Source organism: Stigmatopora argus, chromosome 5 (genome assembly GCF_051989625.1).
Source record: "Stigmatopora argus isolate UIUO_Sarg chromosome 5, RoL_Sarg_1.0, whole genome shotgun sequence".
Taxonomy (NCBI): domain Eukaryota; kingdom Metazoa; phylum Chordata; class Actinopteri; order Syngnathiformes; family Syngnathidae; genus Stigmatopora; species Stigmatopora argus.
The window spans coordinates 8,545,752-8,569,050 of NC_135391.1; the positions used below are offsets into that span (position 1 = coordinate 8,545,752).

At 41.8% G+C, this 23,299-nt stretch overlaps 1 protein-coding gene across 3 annotated transcripts in view; it reads left to right on the forward strand.

Moving 5' to 3' along the window:
- The window catches only part of ebf2 (EBF transcription factor 2), a 28,466-nt gene extending 5,930 nt beyond the window's left edge, over positions 1-22,536 (forward strand). For 2 of the 3 annotated variants that reach the window (XM_077601231.1, XM_077601232.1), the window contains exons 6-15: positions 1,243-1,311; positions 18,314-18,395; positions 19,647-19,788; positions 20,265-20,395; positions 20,511-20,637; positions 20,722-20,810; positions 20,927-20,992; positions 21,277-21,451; positions 21,550-21,732; positions 21,809-22,536. In XM_077601231.1, the coding sequence (XP_077457357.1) occupies positions 1,243-1,311; positions 18,314-18,395; positions 19,647-19,788; positions 20,265-20,395; positions 20,511-20,637; positions 20,722-20,810; positions 20,927-20,992; positions 21,277-21,451; positions 21,550-21,732; positions 21,809-22,035 (1,291 nt within the window). In that variant the 3' untranslated portion in view covers positions 22,036-22,536. The remainder of the gene's footprint in view (positions 1-1,242; positions 1,312-18,313; positions 18,396-19,646; positions 19,789-20,264; positions 20,396-20,510; positions 20,638-20,721; positions 20,811-20,926; positions 20,993-21,276; positions 21,452-21,549; positions 21,733-21,808) is intronic. The other variant, XM_077601235.1, reaches the window with a different exon arrangement.
- The last annotated feature ends 763 nt before the right edge of the window (positions 22,537-23,299 follow it).

Here is a 23,299-nt window from a genome sequence, read left to right on the forward strand (position 1 = left end):
TGGTAAAAAAAAAATTCTGGACCTTGATGGAAATTCATGATTAAACCCTTCAGATTTTAGACTGAGAAAGGTAATTAATGCATTGTGATATTTACACAAAATTAATCTTATGTTTCCAAAACTGATCCCCAAAATGATCCAATTGGATTAGATGTCAACAGTGGGAAGGTTGTTTATCTGTTTCCGTGTTTTTAAATGGTCATCTTCCAATTTTACTCTATGGTTACGGTCAAAACACTTCATTTTGAGGGCGGGTCTATGGCAGCATTTTGTCAAATCAGTTCACTATGCAGTAGTTACGCTGAGAGACGACAGCTGACAGAAAGAGAAGCAGGTCGTGGAGGCAATTCTTTGGTGACACTGACACTCTGGGAATGAAGCTGAAACAGCATGTTTGAACCTTCGAGTGACACAGCACTTGTAGCTGTTTCAAGAGGGCCCGATTTGGAGGCCCCGTATGAGGATCATCATGATGTAATAACAGTGTGGTTTGTGAGGGTAAATGGGTAAACACGCAGGAAGAGGAAGAGCAGAGAGGAGTGGGCCCGTGACCCTGTCGTGGAGGGCAGCAGCGGGGAAATGGGAGGGAGGGGGACGGGGGGGATGTGTGGTCGTGAGGCAGCGGGCTCTGCCATTGTGTAGCCAGCAGATGCCCGAATGTGACTCACAGCTGGCTAATAACAGAGCCGAAGAGGCAGAGGGCAAGCGTCACAGCTGGGGAGTGAGGCCGTCTGACAGGGGGGCGGAGGGGGGCAGGGCAGGGCCAAGCTGGGACACGAGAGGGTTGAGGCGAGGTGTAGGGGTGGCAGATGGTAAGGGGTGGGGGCACTTTTGTTATGCAGTGAAGGGGACTTGGGAGTGGAAGGGGGGGTGACCAGCAGGCTCCTCGGACAGGACTGCTGACGAATGGTGGTGTGTGTGTGTGCCCATGTGTGAGTGTGTGTGTATGTGTTTGTGTGCGTAGGGGGTTGAATTTGATTTTGGAATCAATGTGACAGATTGGCTGGCTGCCTTTTCACTTTTGAATGGTCTCTCACTGTTTGTAGGGTGTGTTGTTGTACCTTTTCTTCCTCTTCTATTCTTTTGTCCCCTCCTCCCCTCTCATGCCTCCTTTTGTGTGCTGCTGGATGTTGCTGGACTGGGCCCGCGGACAAATGACAGCTCCTCCCGTTTAAATTGCTTATTTTCCCGGCTGACTTTTCTCTCTTGTTGTCTTTTCTGTCCCTTTAATTGCCCACTCAGCCGCTGTTGTGAGAAGAAGAGTTGCGGTAACCGAAATGAGACGCCCTCTGACCCAGTCATCATTGACAGGTAAGGAACTGCAATACAGTACGTAAAGCATATAATCATTAATATTCTCACTTTGGGTTTTTTATATAACATACTCACACACACACATCTATACATATAAGATAGGGGTGTAATGGTTAAACAAGCTGCAACAATCCAATCAAAACGCAAAATTTGATCAATATCGCCATCTTTTAGAGAGATCATTTTGTTAAAAAGCAACACATTTGTCAAAAAACATCGCCTGATATTTTTTACACCAGCTGAAGGTCTGCTGACTTCTTTGTTTGTTTTCTTATTGGAACAATAACTGAAATTCCTACTCATTCGTTTTTGTGGATGAATCACAATGACATTTGGAAAGTATATTCTAGTGACGCTTCTATCATTAAAGACCTATATGAGTGACCAATAAGACTGATTAATTACATTAACTAAATTGGGACTTATTGTTGCCTGTAGGTTTTGAGTTTACCAGGAGAGGGCGCTAGGTAGGTCTAGTTCATTTTGAACTTGACTCTTAATATCGGCATATTTTGTATCGTTGAATCCATATTGCATCAACATGAAATTTCTAATTTAAGAGTTAAAAACGGTGACTTTACAATTGCATGTGAGTTGAGGGAGTAGAAATGTTACAATGGTGCCTTGAAATACAAGTGACTTGACTTAAAAGATGTCTCGTTGTTTCTGCTACGTTGTTGTCTTGATTTGATGGTGGTCTATGTTGTGGTAGTGAAATAAAATCAGAATGTGCAGCATTTTGGCAGGAATTTATTTTCAATAAGAGGCTTCAAATAAGCTTTTTAAGACTGAAAAAGAGGGAAACCTATTGTACAGTACATATCTTTAGATGGCCATCCATCGTTTCTGGTGAGTGTCGTAGTATTTTCATGCATGTCTGTTCGGCCTTCCGCATTCTTAGTACTGGTTGCCCCTGAACATCCCCTAAACATGCATTAATCTTCATGTAAGAAGCACGGGTATGTTTCATAACCGGGCTCAGGCTCGCACATGTAGTCAATGTTCGCCCTGACTGGCAGTTATTTACACTCTAACCAGCGCAGTAATCAGAGTGCGCGAAGGCCCTCACGTCCGAGCGATTTGGGGTTTTCACGCGGTCTGTCAGCAGAGTGATGAACGGTCATAAGCAGGAATGCTTTGGTGGTGATATCACGGACGCAACCTTGGTTGGCGCTCCCTCCTGCCGCACCTCCTCTGCTTCCGTCTTCAGTCTCACTTTCATAACAATTGTGGAGAAAACACTCACTTCATTTATGTCAAGGACCCTTTTCTTCCCCCTCTCAGTTCAAGCTGGCTGCCTGTTGACAGTGCGTCTCAAAGGAGTTATGCTCAGGATATTTTTCATATCATGGAAAAACTAGGCTGTTGTCTTTTCACTGTTCCCAGAATGCCTCGGAGCAGCTGCTTTACTCATTGGCGCGTTGTTCTCTCGATGTTCCATCCATATACACTTCCTCCGCACATGCCTTAACTTCCAGTTAACCCTTTAGGGAGCAGTCATTAAAATCATTGGCGGCCAATGACATCGCTAGATGTTCGATCAATTTTGTCCGTGATCAGTAGCTATGTCAACATAGATTGGATGTCAATGGTACTGAAATATGAGCATTTACAGCCAGCCCTACAAGTTGAAATGATTTTGATGGATATCTTTGTCAAACTTATTTTTTTTTTAAAAGGAACTTAGTTTTACTTGCATTATTTTACACAAAAGTTTAAAAAGAAAATGAAACAGAGTACAAAAGCTTATTTTTTAATGCTTTAAATTGAAAAGAATATTCTCTTAAAATGCTCTATTTTTTTAAATTAAGACAAAAGAAAATTTATTTTTTCTATTTGTTATAAATACAATTTAATTTATTGGAGGCCATCACAACAGTGTGTTTTCATTTAGATTTTTTGATTGACATTAATATTTATTTTGAATAAAAATAAACATTTAATATTATAAAAATATATACACTTGTTTTTTTTATATGTATAACTATATATCAATTGTAGACATAAATTCATGGCTCATGTAGGCCACACTTCTATGATAACAAATGATAATAAAATGAGCCAAAATGTCCTCGTATATGGAGTTCCTTACCCTATAAATGCTTAGGAAACTCCTCAGCCTTATGCAGGGGAAGCCAATCAGACATTCACTATTTCCATAGCAAGCTTTGGTGCGATTGCAAGGGCTGATATGAACGGAATCGTTGACCTCTGCTCCTTTCTAATCACACCGGGAACATCCCGTCCTAGTGGGGGTCTCTCCCTCTTGACTACCCTACAAAATTATCCCCTCTGGGAGCAGCCCATTAGAAGCTAGTTATTTTCTGATAAGCCAAGAGAATTTCGTGCAGTCCGTTTTGTTTTACGGTTCATGCATTTTCTTACTCCTGTGTGTATCAGTACAACCGATGCCTGGTTTAAAAAAAAAAAAAAGTGTGAATGTCGGCAGTTTGTTCATGAACACAAATAAAGGTGTGTTTTCATGTGAATGTTTTTGGAACCTCACATGTTTATTTATGTATACGAATGTATGTGCAATCGTATATGTGTCTCAGTGACCCCTATGCTGACCTTTTTCCCCCAGTCACTGCCTGCGTCTTAAATTATTCATGTGTGTGTGTTCTTGTGGGAAGGGGGGTGTAGTCTGTTTCTGTGGTTCCAGTAATCAGCCCCCTGCTCCCAGCCCCAACACCTGTTCTCCAATTAACATTCAGCACGCGGGGGCCCGCTTGCTTACTACCCCCCAACCCCACCCTCCCGATTCCCTTCTCCCACCTCAACTTGTGCACACCCGTCTTCTTATCTCCAACACCCCAACATACTCTTCATACAAGCCACTTCACCCTCTATTACCTCATTTCCTTTCTGTTTCTGTTGAGTAAGCATCTCAGTAAACACCCCTCCCGTTTCTTTTGGCCTGTCTAATTTTGCCATAATTAGGCAGTGTCATTAGGACACGTACCCGAGCGCAAGGTAGTTTGCAATTCTCCAAATAGCCCAAACCCCCCACTTTTTTAATCTCCTTTCCATATTGTTTCAGTTTCCCCCCCCCCTCTCCCCTTTCTCCTGCCTCCACACCTCCTGCCCCGTCCATCCTCTCCCTAATCCCGAGTTGAGTGAAAGGAGAACGAGATCACAGCTGATCCACAAGGAGGGGTGAAAGGACGGATAGAGAGGGTGCGGGGAAGTAGAGGGCACGGCACAAAGAGATGACTCTGGACTTGTCCAAGGGAGGCGATTATTTAACGGCCCGCTGCCTGCTGTGTCTAATAGTTTTACAATTGTCTGATCTTAACTGAGGCCAACTCCTCTCTACACTTCTCGCCTCAGTGTGACGTCTCTGTTTAGAGAGCACTACTTATCTTGGACTGATACACAGGGTTGCTCACTGATTGGTCCGACAGTTGATCAATAGGCGGATAGATAAATTGACTCCTCGGGGGCACGTACCCATAAATCTTTGCTAACTCTTTTCAGTCCCTGTGTCGTAGAAATTAATCATTTTTTAAAACAATCTTTTTGTTTTTAGTTGACGGTTAAGTTTGGGCTGACATATAATTTTTGGCTACAAGTCACACATCTGCATCTGTTGAGAATATACTTAGTTTGATCACTACAGTCTAAACAAAGCACGATTTGTTTAGAAAACTAGATGTCCATTAAATTCCCCATGTTTGTATGTATGTACTACACTTTCAGATTACACATCTGAAATTTTCGGGCCAAATGTGTTTGAAATTAAGACATTTTCAATATCTTCAAAGTTGGTGTAAGTGCCAGTTTTGTTTAAAACAATCAAATAAATACTAAATGTCTATGACGCCTAATGCTGCAGTGGTTCACACACATGACTTCAGTGCGGGCAGGCGCGGGCTCGATTCCCGCTGGTGGTGGTATGATTGTGAGTGTGAATGGTGGTTTGTCTCTCCATGTGCCCCACGGCTAACTGGCGACCAGTCTAGGGTGTAGTCTGCCTTTCGCCCAAAGTCAGCTGGGGTAAGCTCCGCCCCTCACAACCCTTACGAAGATGAATAGATAAATGCATGGTGTATCTACATTTTAACCTATTTCTCATGTCTTGTAATACAAGCCAAATAGTTTTATTATTTGATAAAACAAAGGTACTAATGTGTTTTTAGCATGAAACCAACATTAAGCAATTACAAAAGTCCTTGATGAAGCAATGTTAGACATGAGCTGGAACCAATAGTTTTGTCAAAATGGAGTAAGTTCTTACAATAATAACATAAAAACCAATTAGGTTTGCCTTGCAGCTTCCAGACATCTGGCAGAAAAAGATTTTTAGAGACGAAAATTTGCCGATTTTGTTCCTGGAGTATCAGTCAAATATCACAGAGCTAATATTCTGAAAGCCTACTAAGAATTAACCTGCAGAGACTTTTTTTTAATGGCTGGATTATTGGCGTGATGACCTCTGGGTTAGGAGTTATATTGGTTGTGAGCCCTGAGCTGACCTCTGAATTTATGAGTGCTCTGGTGGCTTTACAATGGAGACAAACAGATGTCAGTATTAGTATGAGTAAGAATGGACTGTGTGCTTTGGATTGGAGAGGTCAGCATTCACGGGGAGGGCGTGTGTGCTTTTATATTGGCCTAAGAAGTGGAGATCAATAGTTGGTCATAAGGAGTGTTCGCAGGGATCCATGGAGAGGCAGCGGCCTTGTGGTGTGGGGGTCGTGGGGTGATCAATGGCAAGCACTATCTCACTAATTGATCGTGTTTCTAAGAGCGCTCTTTTTTTAACAAGCCGGCACTCTGAGAAAAGGAGAATAATCAATAGGAATTTTCCAATGCTGTCAATATTGTTGTACCCTCCACCTAGGCTCAAAAATGAGCTCACTACAGCGCATCCAAATCTTAGAATCTCCATTTAAAAAGAGAAGAAAAATGTAATGTATTTTAACAATGCCATGTTTTCCATTTTAAGGATTCATTTTGCTTTTTGGTGGAATTTTGCTTGCCTTGTTGTGTATTCATTGCGAGTGTCAAGGTTTGACTTCAGATGCTAGACTGCGAGTGGAATCCATTAGTCTTAATCTTGGTTTGTGGGTTGTATTGATCCATTTGTTGTCTTCTAGGTCTAGTCATGCACATGCACTACCAACGCAGGGTTTCAACTAGTCCAGTGCTCCTTTTCCAAACAATCCCTTTCTTTGAGAGAATACCACGATGGAATGTTTATTAATGCCGTTATTGTTTGGCAAATCATGGTTATACTTTTATATATATATGGTCACCATGTAAACGTAAATCTCCGTGGCTGGTGCAGTAAATCTGTGTCCAACATTTGTTTGAATGGATTAACTCTGTCTGGGCCGTTTGACAAAAAACTATTCAGATATCACTTATTGTTATATGTAAATGTCTCGCGGTGTCTCGCAGGCCATCTGTTTCAATGGTCATGGCTCCACCTGCTTGAGCACGGCGGACTTAAACCAATTTAAAAAAAACAAACTACACATGATGAAGAGCATCGCTTCTGAACCCGACTGTTTTCTCAGAACAGTGGGGGACGCAGCTTCTTCCACGCTTGCTTGGAGCTCAAAAATTCTTTGGGAAAGAACATTAAACTTTCATCTAAAGAATAAATAAAGCAACAACTTTGGACTGTGTTGGAGTTCACATTCCTGCCATTTCCTAGATGTGTACTGAAGGAGCAAAATGCCTTGTTCGGTCATCAAAGTACAAGCACTCCAAAAGCTGTGAGTGTGAGAAAAAAAATGTCATGATGGAGGATTGTTTATCCTCCTGATGGTAAAGGAGGCACTAATAAAATCTATCATATAACTTGGAATGTATCGAAACGGTACAATGGACGATACTCATATTTCCATGATCTTATTTTTTATCAGTTGGATGAATCCATTTTAGAGAGAAAATTTTAGCAGCTGTAAAAGTATAAAAATTTATTATTGTTATATGTTTCAAAACCAGTGACGGTGTTAGAGGTCCGGTCCTTTTTGACTGGGCGGGGCAAATGAATGTTTTGTCATTCTTTCGCCCCTCCCAGTGAAAATGGATTGGAAGACCAGTGGTGTGAGAAAGAAAAGTGCTCTGTTAGGGTAAAAAAAAACCTTATGCAAATGTTTTAATAATTGCTATCCAGAATGAGACATTTTGAAAGTGTGAGCTACTTGATGCAGGTTAGTGTTACAAGGACCACTCATCTGATAAACACTCCTGAAATAACACTTTCCCAAATGACTTTTAACAGTAATCTTGGTATAGTATTGTTTGAAAATGATTATGAAGTTGATATGTAACTTCTTATTTCTTTCTGTACCGTATTTTGCATAGTATAAGTCACACTTTTTTCATAGTTTGGCTGGGCTGGGACTCAACTGCAACTTATGTCTTATTTTTATTCACTCTGACCGCCAACAGCTTGTTATGCTGTATTATCTAGGCTATGTTATCCCTAAAACTTTTGCATTGACCGATGCTTATTTTGACTGCAGTTCCCTATTTCCCTTTTATTTTAATGTATAATGTTGTATAACTTATACACCAGTGCATCTTATATATATGTTTCCCCTTTCATTGTGCATTTTTTGGCTAGTGCGACCTATATAATACGGTATGTGCATTTTCAAATGCTCACGTCTACAAAATATATAAAGTAGTTCACCAGTGACTATTTTAGGAATATTGGTCCTTTGAGGCTACCTGGTACCAGCAGGCATCATGTCGGTGACCCCTGATGAATGCTTTGTGCCCAACTTTTCTTTTTAAACAATTGTGCGTGTATGTTTTGTGAACAAGTGACAAAAACGGCTTATTCATCTAGAGCACATTTAGTTGTATGAAGGAAAAGCTCGCTTTTTTGGACCGAGTAGACGGCATGTACTAGATTAATGTGAATTGTAATTCAATTAGAAAGAAAAGAATAGTCCCTGAATCATGCTAAAACCCTTGATAGTTTTACTTTTTTATTCATAGCGTCTATAGTGAATCCTCTTTTTTGGGGGGGGATTGCAAAAGCCAACTAAAATATTTGAATGTTAATCCCCAGAGCGTTCAACTGTACAAACATGTATTATACTGTGCCACACTTTATGCAATGTCCTGGAAATTTTTCGTAGATTTCATCATTGCTGTCAATTTGTGTGCAAATTTCTTCTTCTGGTCGTTTAAATGAATGTAGTGTATTAGTGATATCTGCATGTGTTCACGATAACGTCCAGAAGGGGCAACAGGAGCAGCACACACACACACAGCAGGTGTACTATGGGCCAATTAAGGGTCGCGTGTTAATCCTGCGATAAAAAAATTAGCAGCGACATAAACGTGTTAACTTTGACAGCCTTAATTAGCAGTCAGAACCCCTGCCTGGACTTTACAGTCTGATCCCTCACATGAAGAGGAATCTGGTTTGATATATTTCTTCAATTAATTAACTATTTAAACACTTAGTAGAACTTCCTTTGCATTTTACATTTTAATGTCATGGGAGCCTGAAAGTTTTGTGTAAAATCTCAGGATGTACTGAAAGGAAGAAAAGAGTAATGTTTGAGTTGTAGTCGTATTTTCCTAAGCGTTCACTTTATTTGCATTTTGTGAATTTGAGCTTTTTACAACGGAAGGACTTCCTGCTGATGCTGGCAAACCTGTTGAAAAGTGATACCCGAGATTCACATCCTATTGAAATTACAGCTGCTTGTGGATGCCAAACTAACAAATATGATCCGTTTACGATCTCAAGCTTCATTTTACAGCATTTCGGAACACGGCTGTAATGGTTTCATATTCAATCAAGAGATTTCATACTCTGTTGAATTTATGTCCGCTATATTTCTGGCATCTCAGTCAGTCATTGTATGGCTCACTGGAGAGTTTGAAAATAACTCATGGAAAAAGTATTTATACCTCCACTATGGAGGTCTTGTTTTCACCATCATTAGTGTGTGTGTTTGTCTGCTGGTAGGATTACATCAAATCTACTCGGCTGATTCTCACCAAACATGGTGCGCTTCGTATGTGGCCCGAGTTACTGAAAAAATTGGAAAAAACTTGTTGGTCAATTGGCTTTGGTGCAAGTTTATAGTCATATCTTTGAAATTGTCTATATAAGTAGTAAAATACAAAAAATGTAGATATTTCAATGCACATACGAAGTCAGGTTCAGGGTCCCTCCGGTCCACTGTCACGGTCTCTCCCTGGTGGTCCAACCGTGGACACTCCCTTCACACCCCCTGTCAGTAAGTCCGTCAGACAAGGGTCGGTGTGTTGGGTGGGGGGGCAGCCTGGCGACAGGGGCCTGAGGCTCCAGTGCGCACCATCTCACTCATAGAGGCTGGACCACTGAGCAGCTGGCACAGGACCATGGGATGCCTCCTCCCTGGGGGTTGAGGCAAAGGGGAGAGGGAGACAAAGACAGACAGGGAGAGGCCATGCATAGTCCACAAAAATCACTTTTTTTTGACAGGTACTGCCTCAGAACCTCGGTCAGAGTCAGACTACTCAAAGTTTGCAGACCTTTGTGTCAGACTGGAGCTTAGAACCCAGGGGAGACTTGATGAGTGCTATATTGGAAGGAGTAAAGCTTTTCACTTTTCTTTTCTGTTTACTTGCATGGTGATGCCTCTTCTTTATTTTCTTTGTCCGCAACTGAAAGACTTTGTTGTCATAAAGGGAATAGCACACTTCACACATGGAAGAAGTGGGGTAGCACTTTGAATTGATGCATCAAAAGCATTATGAATACAACAACATTGTCAAAATGATCCTTGGATCAAAGCGTAGGTTTTTTTACTTTATTTATTTATTTTTAACAGTGGGTCAATGCAAGAGTATTTAATACACAATTGCATTGGAGAATTGCTACAATAACAATTAAAGTCATCTGTGTCTTTGACAGCCAGAATGGTCATGTCACTAAATGGACTTGATTTGTATTTATAGAGAAATTTTAGTGGTCAACATTCCGATCGAAATGACTGAAATGTGCAAATATTTCAGTAAAAAAACAACAACAACAACCCTTTTCCCCTTTGCTGTGGGGATGGAAGATTTTAGACCAGATGATCACTTTAATTGCTTAAACATTTTCATTTCAAATATTAACTATTTACTTTAAATTACTGCTATTTTTAAACATTTCTTTAAGATTTTAATGGAATCTTTGTCAGATGATGATTGTCAGTAAAGATCTTTGAGCTGTTTAGATGATTTAGTTATAATATATAAACGTCCTTATTATGAATTATAACTAGTTGCGTCGAGTGCAATTATTAAAAAAAATTGTGTAGACCCGACTTACAAAAATTAAACTGTTCCCATAGCTAAATTGAACTGACAAAATGAACCTATCCTAACCTTTCCCAGATTCAGAATTCTCCTTAACAAGGTGATGTGCTCCCTTCCTTAAACTTTTGCTCATGGGTCATATTTCTTCTTGCCACTGCTGTTTTCATCCTCTTTTTTCCATTGTGTCGTCATGCGTGGTGTTTGTAAAAAGAAACAATCCTATTATAACAAAGTAAATTTTCCAAATAGAGTGGGTGAAAGTAAATAGTGGTGATGATGTGTAAATATTCTATGAAGCATATGCAGCTTCCAGAGTGGCTGGAGCAGGCGCTCCCATTTATCTGACTTCTAATAGGGTTCACCTTTGCTTGAACAGTGTGGAGATTATCTCGGGTGGCTGAGAGGATCAGAAGAGAGCAGATTAGCATGATTTAGAGGCCACTTCAGATCACAAGCAAGTTAGCTCTCTTGTTATGTGGGTGGATGTGACTTTCCCCTTTGTGCCTTGCAGGCAAAATTCTCAGCGTCACCCTCTACTTCGGAAGCAGATCTTGTCATACTCGTAATCGGGATCTTCTGTGTTTGTGTGTCTGTGTTATGGAGAGTCATAGGCCAAGCAGTGGTATTTAGAAAGCAGGGTTGTTTTCTCTAGCTGGATACTCGTGTTGTTGGAGTGTGTGTGCGCGCGTGTGTGTGGCTATGATGGAGCCTGGTCAGGCTCCTGAGTAAAGGTCTTAAATTTCACTAATGACTTAACAATGCCCCCCGGTGCTACGCAGAGCCGGCAAGCCTCCAGAGTTAGTTTGTCTGTTTAGCTGCAATCTGGACAGACTAAATCTCCCAGGAGTTGAATTTCACATTTTTAAAGAAAACATTCAGGAATGCTAATATTTACACTTTAATAGACCTAAAACAGTTGGACCCTCAGGATTCCTGTCGGCTAATGCCCAAAGAGTGTTATTGTGTGTTGAAGTCATTATTTTCTTTTCATCTTTTAAAATAAAAATGGATTTGTGGCGTTGGTTAGACTTTAATTAACAAAATGAAGTGAATTAATGTGTTCCTAAAAAAATGCAATTAAGAAGACGCACTGACTTGAGTTATACTCCAAAGATTCTACCATTTTATTATGCCAATCAGGTTGTTGTTTTATGTGAAGACAGGAAATCTTGCATTTTTTTCTTGAAATACTTCAAAGCAGGAAGTCAAAAGTGATTTTGGCGTAGCGACTATTTTTCTAATTTCTTGCTTATTAAATCACTCTGTCATTTTGTGGGAAGAAGCCTAAAAATGCTTCTTTTTGAACTGCAACGATCTCTTTTGGGTTTCATCTGTCAAGCAACAGATGTTGCATAGCCCTCTTCAGGAAAGAGAAGCAAAATTGGAGTCGCCATTTAACTATTTCAACGCCGCAGTAAACTTTTGGCTGCCTGCTTATTTTGCCTCGGCCCTGATGAATCTGTCAGTACTGAGGGCAGGGGTGCATGTGACTGCTGACAGGCTCTCAGCAGGCATGCTGTGAGCCCCAAAGTTGGCGTGCACCCCCCCCTTCCCAACAACACCCAGACCGCCCTACCATCGCCGCCGGCCTACTCTTCCCCTCTCCTCGTCCCGGACTTTCCACATTTGCTGCGTATTAGCCACGGACAGTAAATTACAGCACCTTGGACCTCTGAGGAGTTCCATTTTGGTCCGTCTCTTCACACGTTCCTCCAACTCTCTCCCTCCCTCCCTCCCTCCCCACTGGCCCATTAGCCGGCACACCTCTTCGTCTTTGCTCTCATTTTGATCTGTTTTCCTCCCCTCTGTCTGTCAAAGCCATCTCGGCTTTTTAGACGCCTTCAACCCTGTCAGATTTCTCTTCCCCGTCTGTCTGTCTTCCTCCTCATTCTCTATTGTGTCACGCTACACGGCATTCCCTCCCGCGCTTTCTTACAAGCAGGTCCCTGTTGTGGAGACTTCACAGGTTTCCCATCCTGGCGTACCCCTCCTCCGCCCGCCGCCGCCCTTCTCTAGCTTTCAGGAAACAGATGTTGTTTGTCAGATCTTATCATTACTGGCTAATTAAAAAGACATCTCTTCTTCTGCCGCTCTTCTTCATCCCGGAGTCGCGCATCCTCTCGGAGAAATGTTTGGGTCAAGCTTTGATTTACACGTGGCGGCAGTAAAAGTGATTAGTGGCTGATTGATATTGAAAAAGTCTGATTAGTGGGAGCGTATTGCGCATGACCTTGTGGTATGTTCAAATCTGCTCAGCTGTAAAGGAGGCTCTGTGTCACCATTTGACAGTTATGAGAGTGTATTTTGAATCCTTGTCCCTCCGGAGGAAGCAAGCATTCTGGGAGAGGTCAGCCCACTGATGGGACTTCTATTCCCCGTCCTGGTTGTGAATTCATGTTCTCCACAGTTGGAATATCTTTTCATATCCATCTATTTGGCAGGCTGACCATTGTCCCACATGCTGACTCTTTTGGTTAAGCTTGAGAGATTTCTCTTTGAATTCAAGTCACATTAGAAGCACTTTAACAGCAAGTAAGTTGAAGTTACGCGGTGAAGCACCCGAGTACCTCTTTTAGACATTCACTCCCCACATGCTCTCCTTTAGAGTTCTTTGCTAACAGACGAAAGTTTTACAACACTGCTAAGATCAATAAATCGGGCCCTGGTGCCTTAATTGTTTGCTTTTGTCAAAGTTTTCAACTTTAGAGGAGGGATGGACAATTGGAGGGTGATTCAAAAGCATGTGGCTTTTATAGGATGGCAGTCATTTACATCTCTGACCTTTGATTCTTAAAACAATACCACCAAAATTCCCATCTCACCTTTGTCACCGAGAATAGGGGATCTGAGATCCAATTCGATTAATGCAAAACATTTGTTCACAAGTCCCAATCCGTGGATTGTTTGGTTTATATCAAGTAACAATAAATTTAAGACAATCCAACAATCCAAGGTTTTTTTTCTGCCCCCTAAACTTTCTCCTGCTTTGCAGCAGTCAACACTAAGGTGAGTTCTTTCTGGTGTGTGTTTTAATTTTTTTTTGCGTGGTCTGCTTGCGTGGTTCAAAAAGTTCACATTTGGTTAACTGGAGATTAATATTTCCCATAGGTGTGAATTATAGTCTAGTTTATGTTCATTTGTTCTGGGCAACTTTTCTTAATAGCCCAATGTCAGAGGGCGAGGTAGGGCCTCCCAGCAAAGCTAGCCAGGATGCTGTTGACGTGTTGGTGGTTTCAAGCATTAACAGTGGTGTCCAAGTCAATAAAACGCACATTGAATTTGTGCAGAACTCGGCAAAGAGAGAGGGGAGGAAAAAAAAGGAACAAGGAGTCAGTTTGGCTGTGAGAAACTGATGCTAGTGATACGGCTGTATGTTTTAAGAGGTGAGGTGTGCATGTGCGTGTGTATGTGTTGGGGGGTTTGACTGGAAGCCTGGTGTGAAAGGTCTTGCGGTGGTATGCGACAGAGGGTGTATCAGTTCATTGAGGGTTTTCTGTGCCCCATTAGCAGTGTCAAAGGTCATGTGCCCCGGGTGTTAACCCTAGTGACCAGTCTAGCTTCCAGTCTGCCAGGGGACTCAGGTCTAGGGGTATTTATTACTGATCCCACCCCTCTGCCCCCACAAAACATAGCTCTCCCCAAAGAGCAAAACAAAACATCTCCAACCCTCCCCCTTGGCTTGTCTTGTTTGGTTCTTGCTACATGTACTAATTGGATGCATATACATACCCTGGTGCATGAAGAGCCATCTGTAGATTTTGTCTTTACGCGAAACAAATTGCCGGTCAATGTGTCTTTATCCAGGATTTGGGTCCACGATACTCAACTTTTCGTTTCTGCGCTGCTTATAATCAGGCATTAACAGCGTGTGAATTTTTATCGCACGCAAGCGCTATTGTGTATTTTTCGGGTGAACAGGCGTGTAAGGGCATTTGCTCATGTGTGACGCGTGCATGATGCATACGTGCATTTTTGAGGTCCTGCTGTATGACTTAGTGCTCCCTGTGTGTGAGTGTGGCAGAGGAAGGCCCTCAGCATGTCAGTATGTTTTAATGCTTCACATCTGGTTTCCTAATTTTCCCCCCACCATGTCAGGACACTGTTTTGTTTTTTTCTGGGTGGTGTGTAGGGTTGTGAGGGTGTGTGTGTAGAGGGGGGATGAGTGATGGTCTTGGATGGAGGACATCAATAAATCTCCATCTTTCTTCCTCAGTCTTTTCCACTTCTATTTTTCTGCTATTTAATTTTTTTGACTAGACAGGGTGTTGTTGGGAGATTTGGAAAGTCGTGCTACTCCTCTGTGCAGGATTTAAAAAGAAATTGCAGGTGACATTTTTTGCCGAAAAACTTATTTTTCGTGACATCACGTTTTTATACTTTTTTTTTCTTGATAGAAATGTTACAAGCAAACTAAGTTTGCATCTATCTGCTCCTCTCTTGAATAGAATCCAATTTTAGTACATTGTAATCACTGAAGTAGCTGCAACTGGTAAAAGTTGACCTGCAATCAACAAAGAGGGTGATGTCTTTTATATCCATGTGAAAAGGCAGTTTATGTCAAAAATCATTAGTGCAGATGAACGCCAATGAAAATTTTGTTGGTTTTGGGAGGATTAGGTGTACCCGTCATTATTAAGCCCATGTGTAAAAGAGTAGTGAGTCTCTAGTATTATGTGCAACAGATGCCCCAATGGACAAAAATGTAAAACTGAGAGTCCCAAAGGAAAGACAAATGGCAAATTTACATGTAGGCTTCCAAAGGATGATTGTTGGAGTTTAAGTTGAGCAAGTTGTCACCATTAGGGTGGCGAATACATGCTGCGAGGCCCGTGTTTAGTCTTGGGAACTGAAACAGATGCAGACAAAAGGGGTTAACAGAGATGTAGAAGTGAAGACAGAAGAGAAAAAAAACAGACTCCCTGTGGTTCCTGTGTGGAACGTGATCCCTCGCTTTAAGACTTGTGTGTCTTTGCTTTGTTTGCGTCCACTAGCCAAGGTCCGTCTGTGCTAAGCAGACGGCGAAGAAGAAAGGACCTGGTTTAATTTCTTGTTAACTGCTCGTCACTGGCCGTCACGTTCACTTTTGTCCCCCTTTTCTGTTTTATGGTGCCACCCTACATCCTCACAATCTCTGCACATTAACTCAAACTTTAGTAAATTGCCGCTGTATACGTAAATACTAGAATATTGAAGGCGCTAAAAACACATAGAGACACTTCTTTTTAAAAATAACCCATCTGTTAACTAGCCCCATGGCATGAAGATCACTTCCACTTTGTATGTTCTCCTCTTCATCTCTTCTTTGAGGCCGGGGAGGTGTGTGTGGGTGTATTGCATTACCAAAACAAAAACAAACAACGACAATATTAAACTTTCGCAACCACAATAGCGGAGGAAAAAAACAGAGGGTCTTCGACTTCTTATTAATTATGCAAGATTAGTCTAATTATAATTCAGCAAATGAATGTGTGGCAGAAGGTGCGAGGCGACGGGGCTGGGAGATTTGCATGTTAAGTGGGCAGGGGAAAGCAGCTAATACATGCTAATATATGCGTCAATGTCTCGCTTTAATTTCAGCATTTGCAGCTGTGTGCGTCCGGACTGAGGGGGGGTGAAAAGTTGACTCAATGGGTTTTGGGGATTGGGGGTGAAGGGGGGGTTGACAAAGGTTGGGGGTCTCAATGAATTAGAGTGTGCATGCACGCATGTGAATATGTGTTTATGTGTGAGGCATCTGGTGTCATACAAACAATGCATGATGAGAAGAAATCACCAAACAAGGTCAAGGGCCCTTTATAAAGTGTGCAAAAGGGGTCAGAGGTCATTTTTCCATATAGTGTCTGGATTGGCTGAGTTGACTTTTTGAGTGAGTGGCACTACCGCAATCAACTTCTCAACTTTTTCTTTCCGGTGTTGCGCCATTACATCTTCCTACAATTGACGTCACAATTTTCCGTATCCGCTGGACTGACGTGTTGAAAGGAATGACAACACTTTTCAGATGTGCATTGCAGCGGAAATAATCTTGTTTAATGCGTTGAAAAAGACAACATTCAATTGTGGAGTGGTGAATTCAATAGTGGAGAAACAATAAATGTCTGCTACCCTTCTGGCTGGAGCAGGAAAATATATTTTATCGGTGCTGCTAATATTTGAGCCAATCAAATGAGAGTATCCCAGAATGACCAACCTTCCTTGTGAAATCATTAATACGGATTATTACATGCACTTGGACTTGTCTATTATTCTTAATCTGCAAGAAATGTCATTTTTTTTGTGTTCAAACATTAGGTTTTTTTCTATCATCAGAGTTTTAAATTCTGTTTTTGACATGACAGCTGTTTATTTGAGGTGGTTTATTTTGCACTCCTTAAGAAAATCTATCAAGATGTAGACTCCCAGATGCATAGTCAGTACTTGGCCCATCCCAAACATTGTTCTCAATTTTGGAGACTAAACCCAAGTTAAATAGTTATTATCAATCTCTGCCAAGAACCAAATTGATTGTCCTCTGATGTAATAGCACAAATCAAGACATTGGCTACACAATTGAAATTATTCTCACAGGAGAGCAAGTTTTTAGGGAAAAAATATCAAGATGAAAGGGACGCAAGGATTTCATGGGTGTGTTCATATCTTAGGGTCTCAAGTGAAGTTCCGCTTTACTTTCCCTGAAGACATCTCAGAGAATTTTCACAGAAAGCAGTGTGGGCGGGGGAACACTTGCTCCTACAATGTTTTTAGTTTTATTGGACTATTAATGGTTGTGTTTGTTCCGTGGAAGGAAAGCACGTCTGAATGATGTTTTATTTGCCAATTGCTGTTTCAAATCATTTCATTTTTCTTTGGCACACATCAAGGGACTAATTGCACATCACTATGAGACTAATGTGTTTTTCACAGCCTCCAGCACCCCACCCAATTCCCTTGCATCTCACCTTGCAAACTATCCTTTTCCTGTATTTGAGCGGCACAAGATATGTTCATGTTGTTAGCTTCTTTCGCATCGCTGTGTTCGCCTCTCCGCGTGGGGACTTTGGGATTGCGGCAGAGCCGCGTTGCCATGGTAGCGGGCTATGTTGCCGAACCGCGTACACCTGGGATTTGGAGTCTCTGCCTAGTCTCCCTCTCCCCTATTTATCCATTTTCCCCCCTCGTTTTCTTTGGTGCAAGAGAGGCTAGCTGTCTCTGCAGCCTTTCCAACTCGGAATAAAGTCATACATACATACATAATGAAACGTGTACACTCGCCATCGCAATCCGTGTCCACGCCACTGCCACGGTTTCCATTGCTACTCTTCTCTGTACTTTGTATCCATGCTCATTCCCATGTGGCGGTTCAAATATGGCATTGTGGGATACGGCGCTCCCTCGGGTGTGCAGGCATACATCACTGTCTGTAGTTTACTTTGAAATACAACAAAGCTATTTGCCGGACTTCTCATTCTCGTCACTTGCTTTCGACTTTAATAGCATTGACTTACCAGACTATAAACTTAATTGCCGGATTGATGTCGTAGCTGTAATCAGATAGATTTGCATCAACACCCACGTAAACCTGCACCCACCACGGCTGTCTCTGAAAATAATGAATGTCTCCTTTGACTGTTCAAGTGTTGTTTGTGAGGAAAGTAATCAGAAACAAGATTTTTTCTTTTCGTTTTTTGTTGTTAATGTTATTCCTTACTTGCCAGAGTTGCACAAACACGTGTCCTCTTATTTACCTCTGCAGGTTCTTCTTGAAGTTTTTCTTGAAATGCAACCAGAATTGTCTGAAGACGGCAGGAAACCCCAGGGACATGAGGAGATTTCAGGTACCAGCAGATGAAAACAAATCACGGAGTGAGACGAGGGCTTGTGATGAGATGCGGAAATGAGCGTGTGCAGAAATCACGGCGATGCAAAGCATAACACTAATGTGCTCTGCATGAATGGCAATTTGGCGTTTGTGTTAGTCAAAATGCGAATCATAAGTTTGCCAAAGGGGGCGAAGGTGAATTGAAATCAATAAGGAGTAGGACAGACAAGACGACAAAAGAAAGTATTTATATGTTTAAGGGAGGCTGCTGGGATGCAGGAAATAGGTCGAGGTGTTTCAGGAAGTTGTCAAGAATTGAGTGATTGGCTCCAGATGGAAGAGGTCACACTCTGTGACCCAGGAAGTGGTCACCGGGGACACCCCGGCCTCACTTCCATTGCCATCTTTCAGCACCGGCGGCCCCAGTCTGGCATTGTGTTTCTCCTGTGTAACCCTGTTCCCTTCTGCGTCTTGCGCCTTCCTCCCTGTTTGCTTTGACTCCCGGGATGTGACACATGCTGAGAAGTTATGAGCCTGCAATGACTCTCATCTCTGGGTTAAAAGGTGCTCAGTGTGTGACACAAGTCAGCTGCTTGATCGATAATTTACAGTTATTATTCTACTACCTACAGCACGTGGGTATTTTCTTTCGATTGCTTTTTCACGTGAAAACTATGACCGTGTTTATTTTCAAACGGTGCTATGATGGTTTGCAAAAGTGAATCATCTGAGACTGAAATGAGTATTAGATTAAACATTTATGCATAGCTTTATATATTGATTTTATGCCGCCAAATTGAAACTTTTTCTTAATTCGACAACAGGTGATCACTTTTAGAAATGGCATCTTACAGATCTTACACGACTGTGTCATCCTTGCTTAGCAGATGTATGCTAGAACCCACACATGGCGTGTCCAGACCAAATCACCACCACAATATATCATGGCCTGATTTAACACCCAGCAAAAGCTGGAGATTTGCTCCATATGTTTGGTGTCATTGAAGGATCACGCAGTGAGGATGAGCTGGCTGCCTGCTATATGAATTACAAAGTTAGGTGAAGCCATATGGAGGCCCCCAAAATATAAGCGGAGGGGTGCACGAATGCAGATATATTATGAAGTTCCCACTGATGTCACATTTCAGAGGGCGAAGTCAAATTGTTTCACTGGAGGCGTTTAGTTGCTTGAAACCAGAGATTGTAACTCCCAGCACGCTCTCCAAGTCATGCACAGATCGTCATGGATCATTTCCCTCTGTGTCAGGTGGTCCTGTCCAGCACCGTGAGCGTCGACGGCCACGTCCTCGCCGTGTCTGACAACATGTTCGTCCACAACAACTCCAAACACGGTCGGAGGGCTCGGAGACTGGAGCCAGGCGAGTCCGTGGAGAATACCATGGAGTATGGTAAGAAAATATCGCATAACCCAACATCAACACCCACTTCGTCAATCATGTCTACAGAAAACAGCATACTTAAATCACTCAATGGGTACTCAAAATTATTTTGAAAATAGGTTGGTTATAACAGAGTCTAAATCATAATGTGCTTTGACTACAAGTGAATGAGCTATTTGACTGTCTGATAGCCTAAACATGAGAAGAAATGAAGGCTACCTACCTTGTATAAGTGTAAAATGCATTAAAATAATTTCCGTACTGCTCTATTCCTATGACAAATATCATCCAAATTATTTAAAAACAAATATTCATTGAAATTAAAATCTTACTACACAACTGGTTATTTACTTTAATGCAGTGGAATACACATTTAAAAGTTTGTGGGAATAACATTTTCCCTCGACAACTATTTCAATGGAAAATACAGCTTACATTAGAAATGAAATATGGAGTTAAGCATAATCCTCTGGCTCCCTTTTCAGCCACCCCATGTATCAAAGCCATCAGTCCCAGTGAAGGCTGGACTACAGGTGGTGCTATGGTCATTGTCATTGGGGAGAACTTTTTTGACGGACTGCAGGTGGTGTTTGGAAGCATGCTAGTTTGGAGTGAGGTAAGAATCTAATTTTCTCTCCTCATTCCTGAGGCTAACATTTCCCACATGTGTTCTATGGCTTCTATTTGTGTTTTTACTTTCCATTGACATATATTTGTGATTATTACTACAGCTAATCACACCGCACGCTATTCGGGTTCAGACTCCGCCTCGTCATATTCCAGGGGTGGTGGAGGTCACATTGTCCTATAAATCGAAACAATTCTGCAAGGGAGCCCCTGGACGCTTCATCTATACAGGTGATCATAGATGGATGAATTGACAGACAGAGAAATTGTTACAAGTATGAGATATTTAAGGTTCCATCTGCCTTTTAATTTTAGCCTTGAATGAGCCGACAATAGATTACGGTTTCCAGCGGCTTCAGAAAGTCATTCCACGGCATCCTGGTGACCCAGAAAAAATGGCTAAGGTGAGAGAGTGATCTATTCAAATCTACGGCCAATATAGATTTATATATATTTTATGCACCTTTAAACTATATTAATGTATGAAATCTGAAATGATAATGGAACAACCCTTTTGCAGGAAATTCTACTAAAAAGAGCAGCAGATCTTGTTGAGGCTCTTTATGGGAATCCGCACAGTAATCAGGTAAAACTGGAGGCACACCTTTTATAAAAATTGCAAATGTTAACTTGCACACCTTCTTTGCATTTCAACCTTGACGGGACTCAGCGTGACAACTTTCCAAATCAATTTATACATGATAGAATTTGGAAAAAGGAATATTCCGCCCTTGTGAACCCGACTGAAATTTCACTTGACTACTTTTTAATTCTGTTTGGTCTTGCATTCGGATTGTAGTACTTGGAATATTTGGCACCGCGCAAACATGGCCATCGTCTCTCAATTGTATCCTCCTTTATCTTCTGTAGGACATGTTACTAAAAAGAGCCGCTGACATTGCGGAAGCCCTCTATAGTGTTCCCCGTCCTCACAGTCAGCTACAAGCACTTCCCAGCTCACCGGCCCACGGCAGCGTCATGGGTTTAGGTTCCTACCCTCCCCAATTAGGAGTAAGCATCGGAGAGCCAGGACAAAGCAGCCAAGGTGAGTGAGCGGAACGCTTTTCTAATTTGAGCTTTGGATTCGTATACTGTATGACCCAAACCTTTTATGAAAAAAAATGTCTATGCATATATCTACAGGATATATTCGCAACTCCAGCAGCTTATCGCCAAGAGGTTACCCGTCAGCTTCCACACCTCAACAGTCAAGCTATGGGGGTGGCGGGGGAATGACTGGAGGCTATGGAACTGTTCCAATGACCAGTCTAGGAGTTCCTGGCTCACCTGGTTTCAGCAGCGCTTCTCCCACCGGATCCCCTTACAGTAAGACTTTTTTTTTTTATTGAACATGGCGTAAAGACGTCAAAAGTTGAGACTGACGTGGGGCGCTTCTCTACAGTAATGCCGTCCAGCCCGACCATACCCGGAAGCTCCAGCTCGTCGTCATCTCTCTTGCCTTTCTCCTCTTTCCCATCCGCCGCCAAACAGAAGAGTGCGTTTGCTCCCGTGCTCAGGCCGCAAGGCTCGCCTTCCCCCGCCTGCCCCGCCTCGGCGGCGAACGGCTTCCGAGGTAGCCATCCCACTCACTATCTGACCCCGCTCTCTGAACTTACCAATGCAGTCTAACCCGCTTCCTCTAACCACGACAAGCTTTGACTGATCCCGCTAACAGAAAGTTGCTGGATGTGCAGTACGTGAATGCAAAATTCGAATCATAGATTTTGCATATTTCTTTCTCTCCAGCAATGACGGGCCTGGTTGTCCATCCGATGTAGCAAATCTACCCCAGACCACTGCTTCACTTAGCCCCTCTTTTGGCACTAAGAGGGCAGGGCCAATGGAAAGTTTGTTCCGTAGCAGCCGTGACTTACTTTTCTACCTGAGCCCTTCCAGCCATTGCTTAGTCCACTCTTACCTGGGTGGATGAACGGGCAAACGTTACAAAGTATCCAAAGACGAGACATCTATTCCAGAGGTAGAGGAGAGTACGTACCTTAACCCTAGCACAGATGGCAAATATTTCTTTGCTAACCAGACTGTGCCAGGAAGAAAAGTGTATGGTCCCAATTACGCCACGAGCTTCAAAAGCTCCCTGTTTTGTTCTGGCATACTATCACAAGCTATCTTCTTAATTTCTTAATACTTCTGTCACCTCCCCAGACCCATGCCAGAGATATACATGAGCACTGAACAATTTTTGAATGATGGACAGCTCTGACAAGCAGGGTGCTATTTGTCTGTGTATGGACACTTTAAACAGCATGTGTGTACACTGTCTGTGAATTAGCGACATGTTTTGTAGTAGACTTTTTGAAGACAATTTACATTCCAGAAGAAACATTAACCCCTTTTTATTTTTCGTTCTGAACTCAAAGATTTTACACGTGAGAATTGTTTGTCTCAAGGGTTATTACTAAAGGAATTCATATATTGATTTATTTAAGTACAAGCAATTTAACTTATTATAGCTAGTTTAGCGAATAATATAAACGTTTTATAAGTGATTCTGTTTCAAAACGTTGAAGTTAACGGAACAACAATATGATTGGATTTGAGCATTTCTATGATGTGGCTTTCCTAAAAAAATGGATTCGACAGCTTCTTGCAGAACTAGGATTAAAGTTACATATGCATTATAAGTGAGGCCATAAAAGGTTATTATCCTTGTATAAGGGGAAAAATGTTAGTTAGCATTTTTTCATGTGTAATGCATGCTTTTTTTAACTGACACCACACTGTAATTATGTCATGCTACATGAAAAATTTGATACAATAGCATAACATTAGATTATCAGCTTCATTCAACATGTTTCTGCAGAGCACAGGTTAGTCACTATGCAGTACAATATATGAAAGCACAATAAAAGGCATTAGGCATATTTTTCAGTTT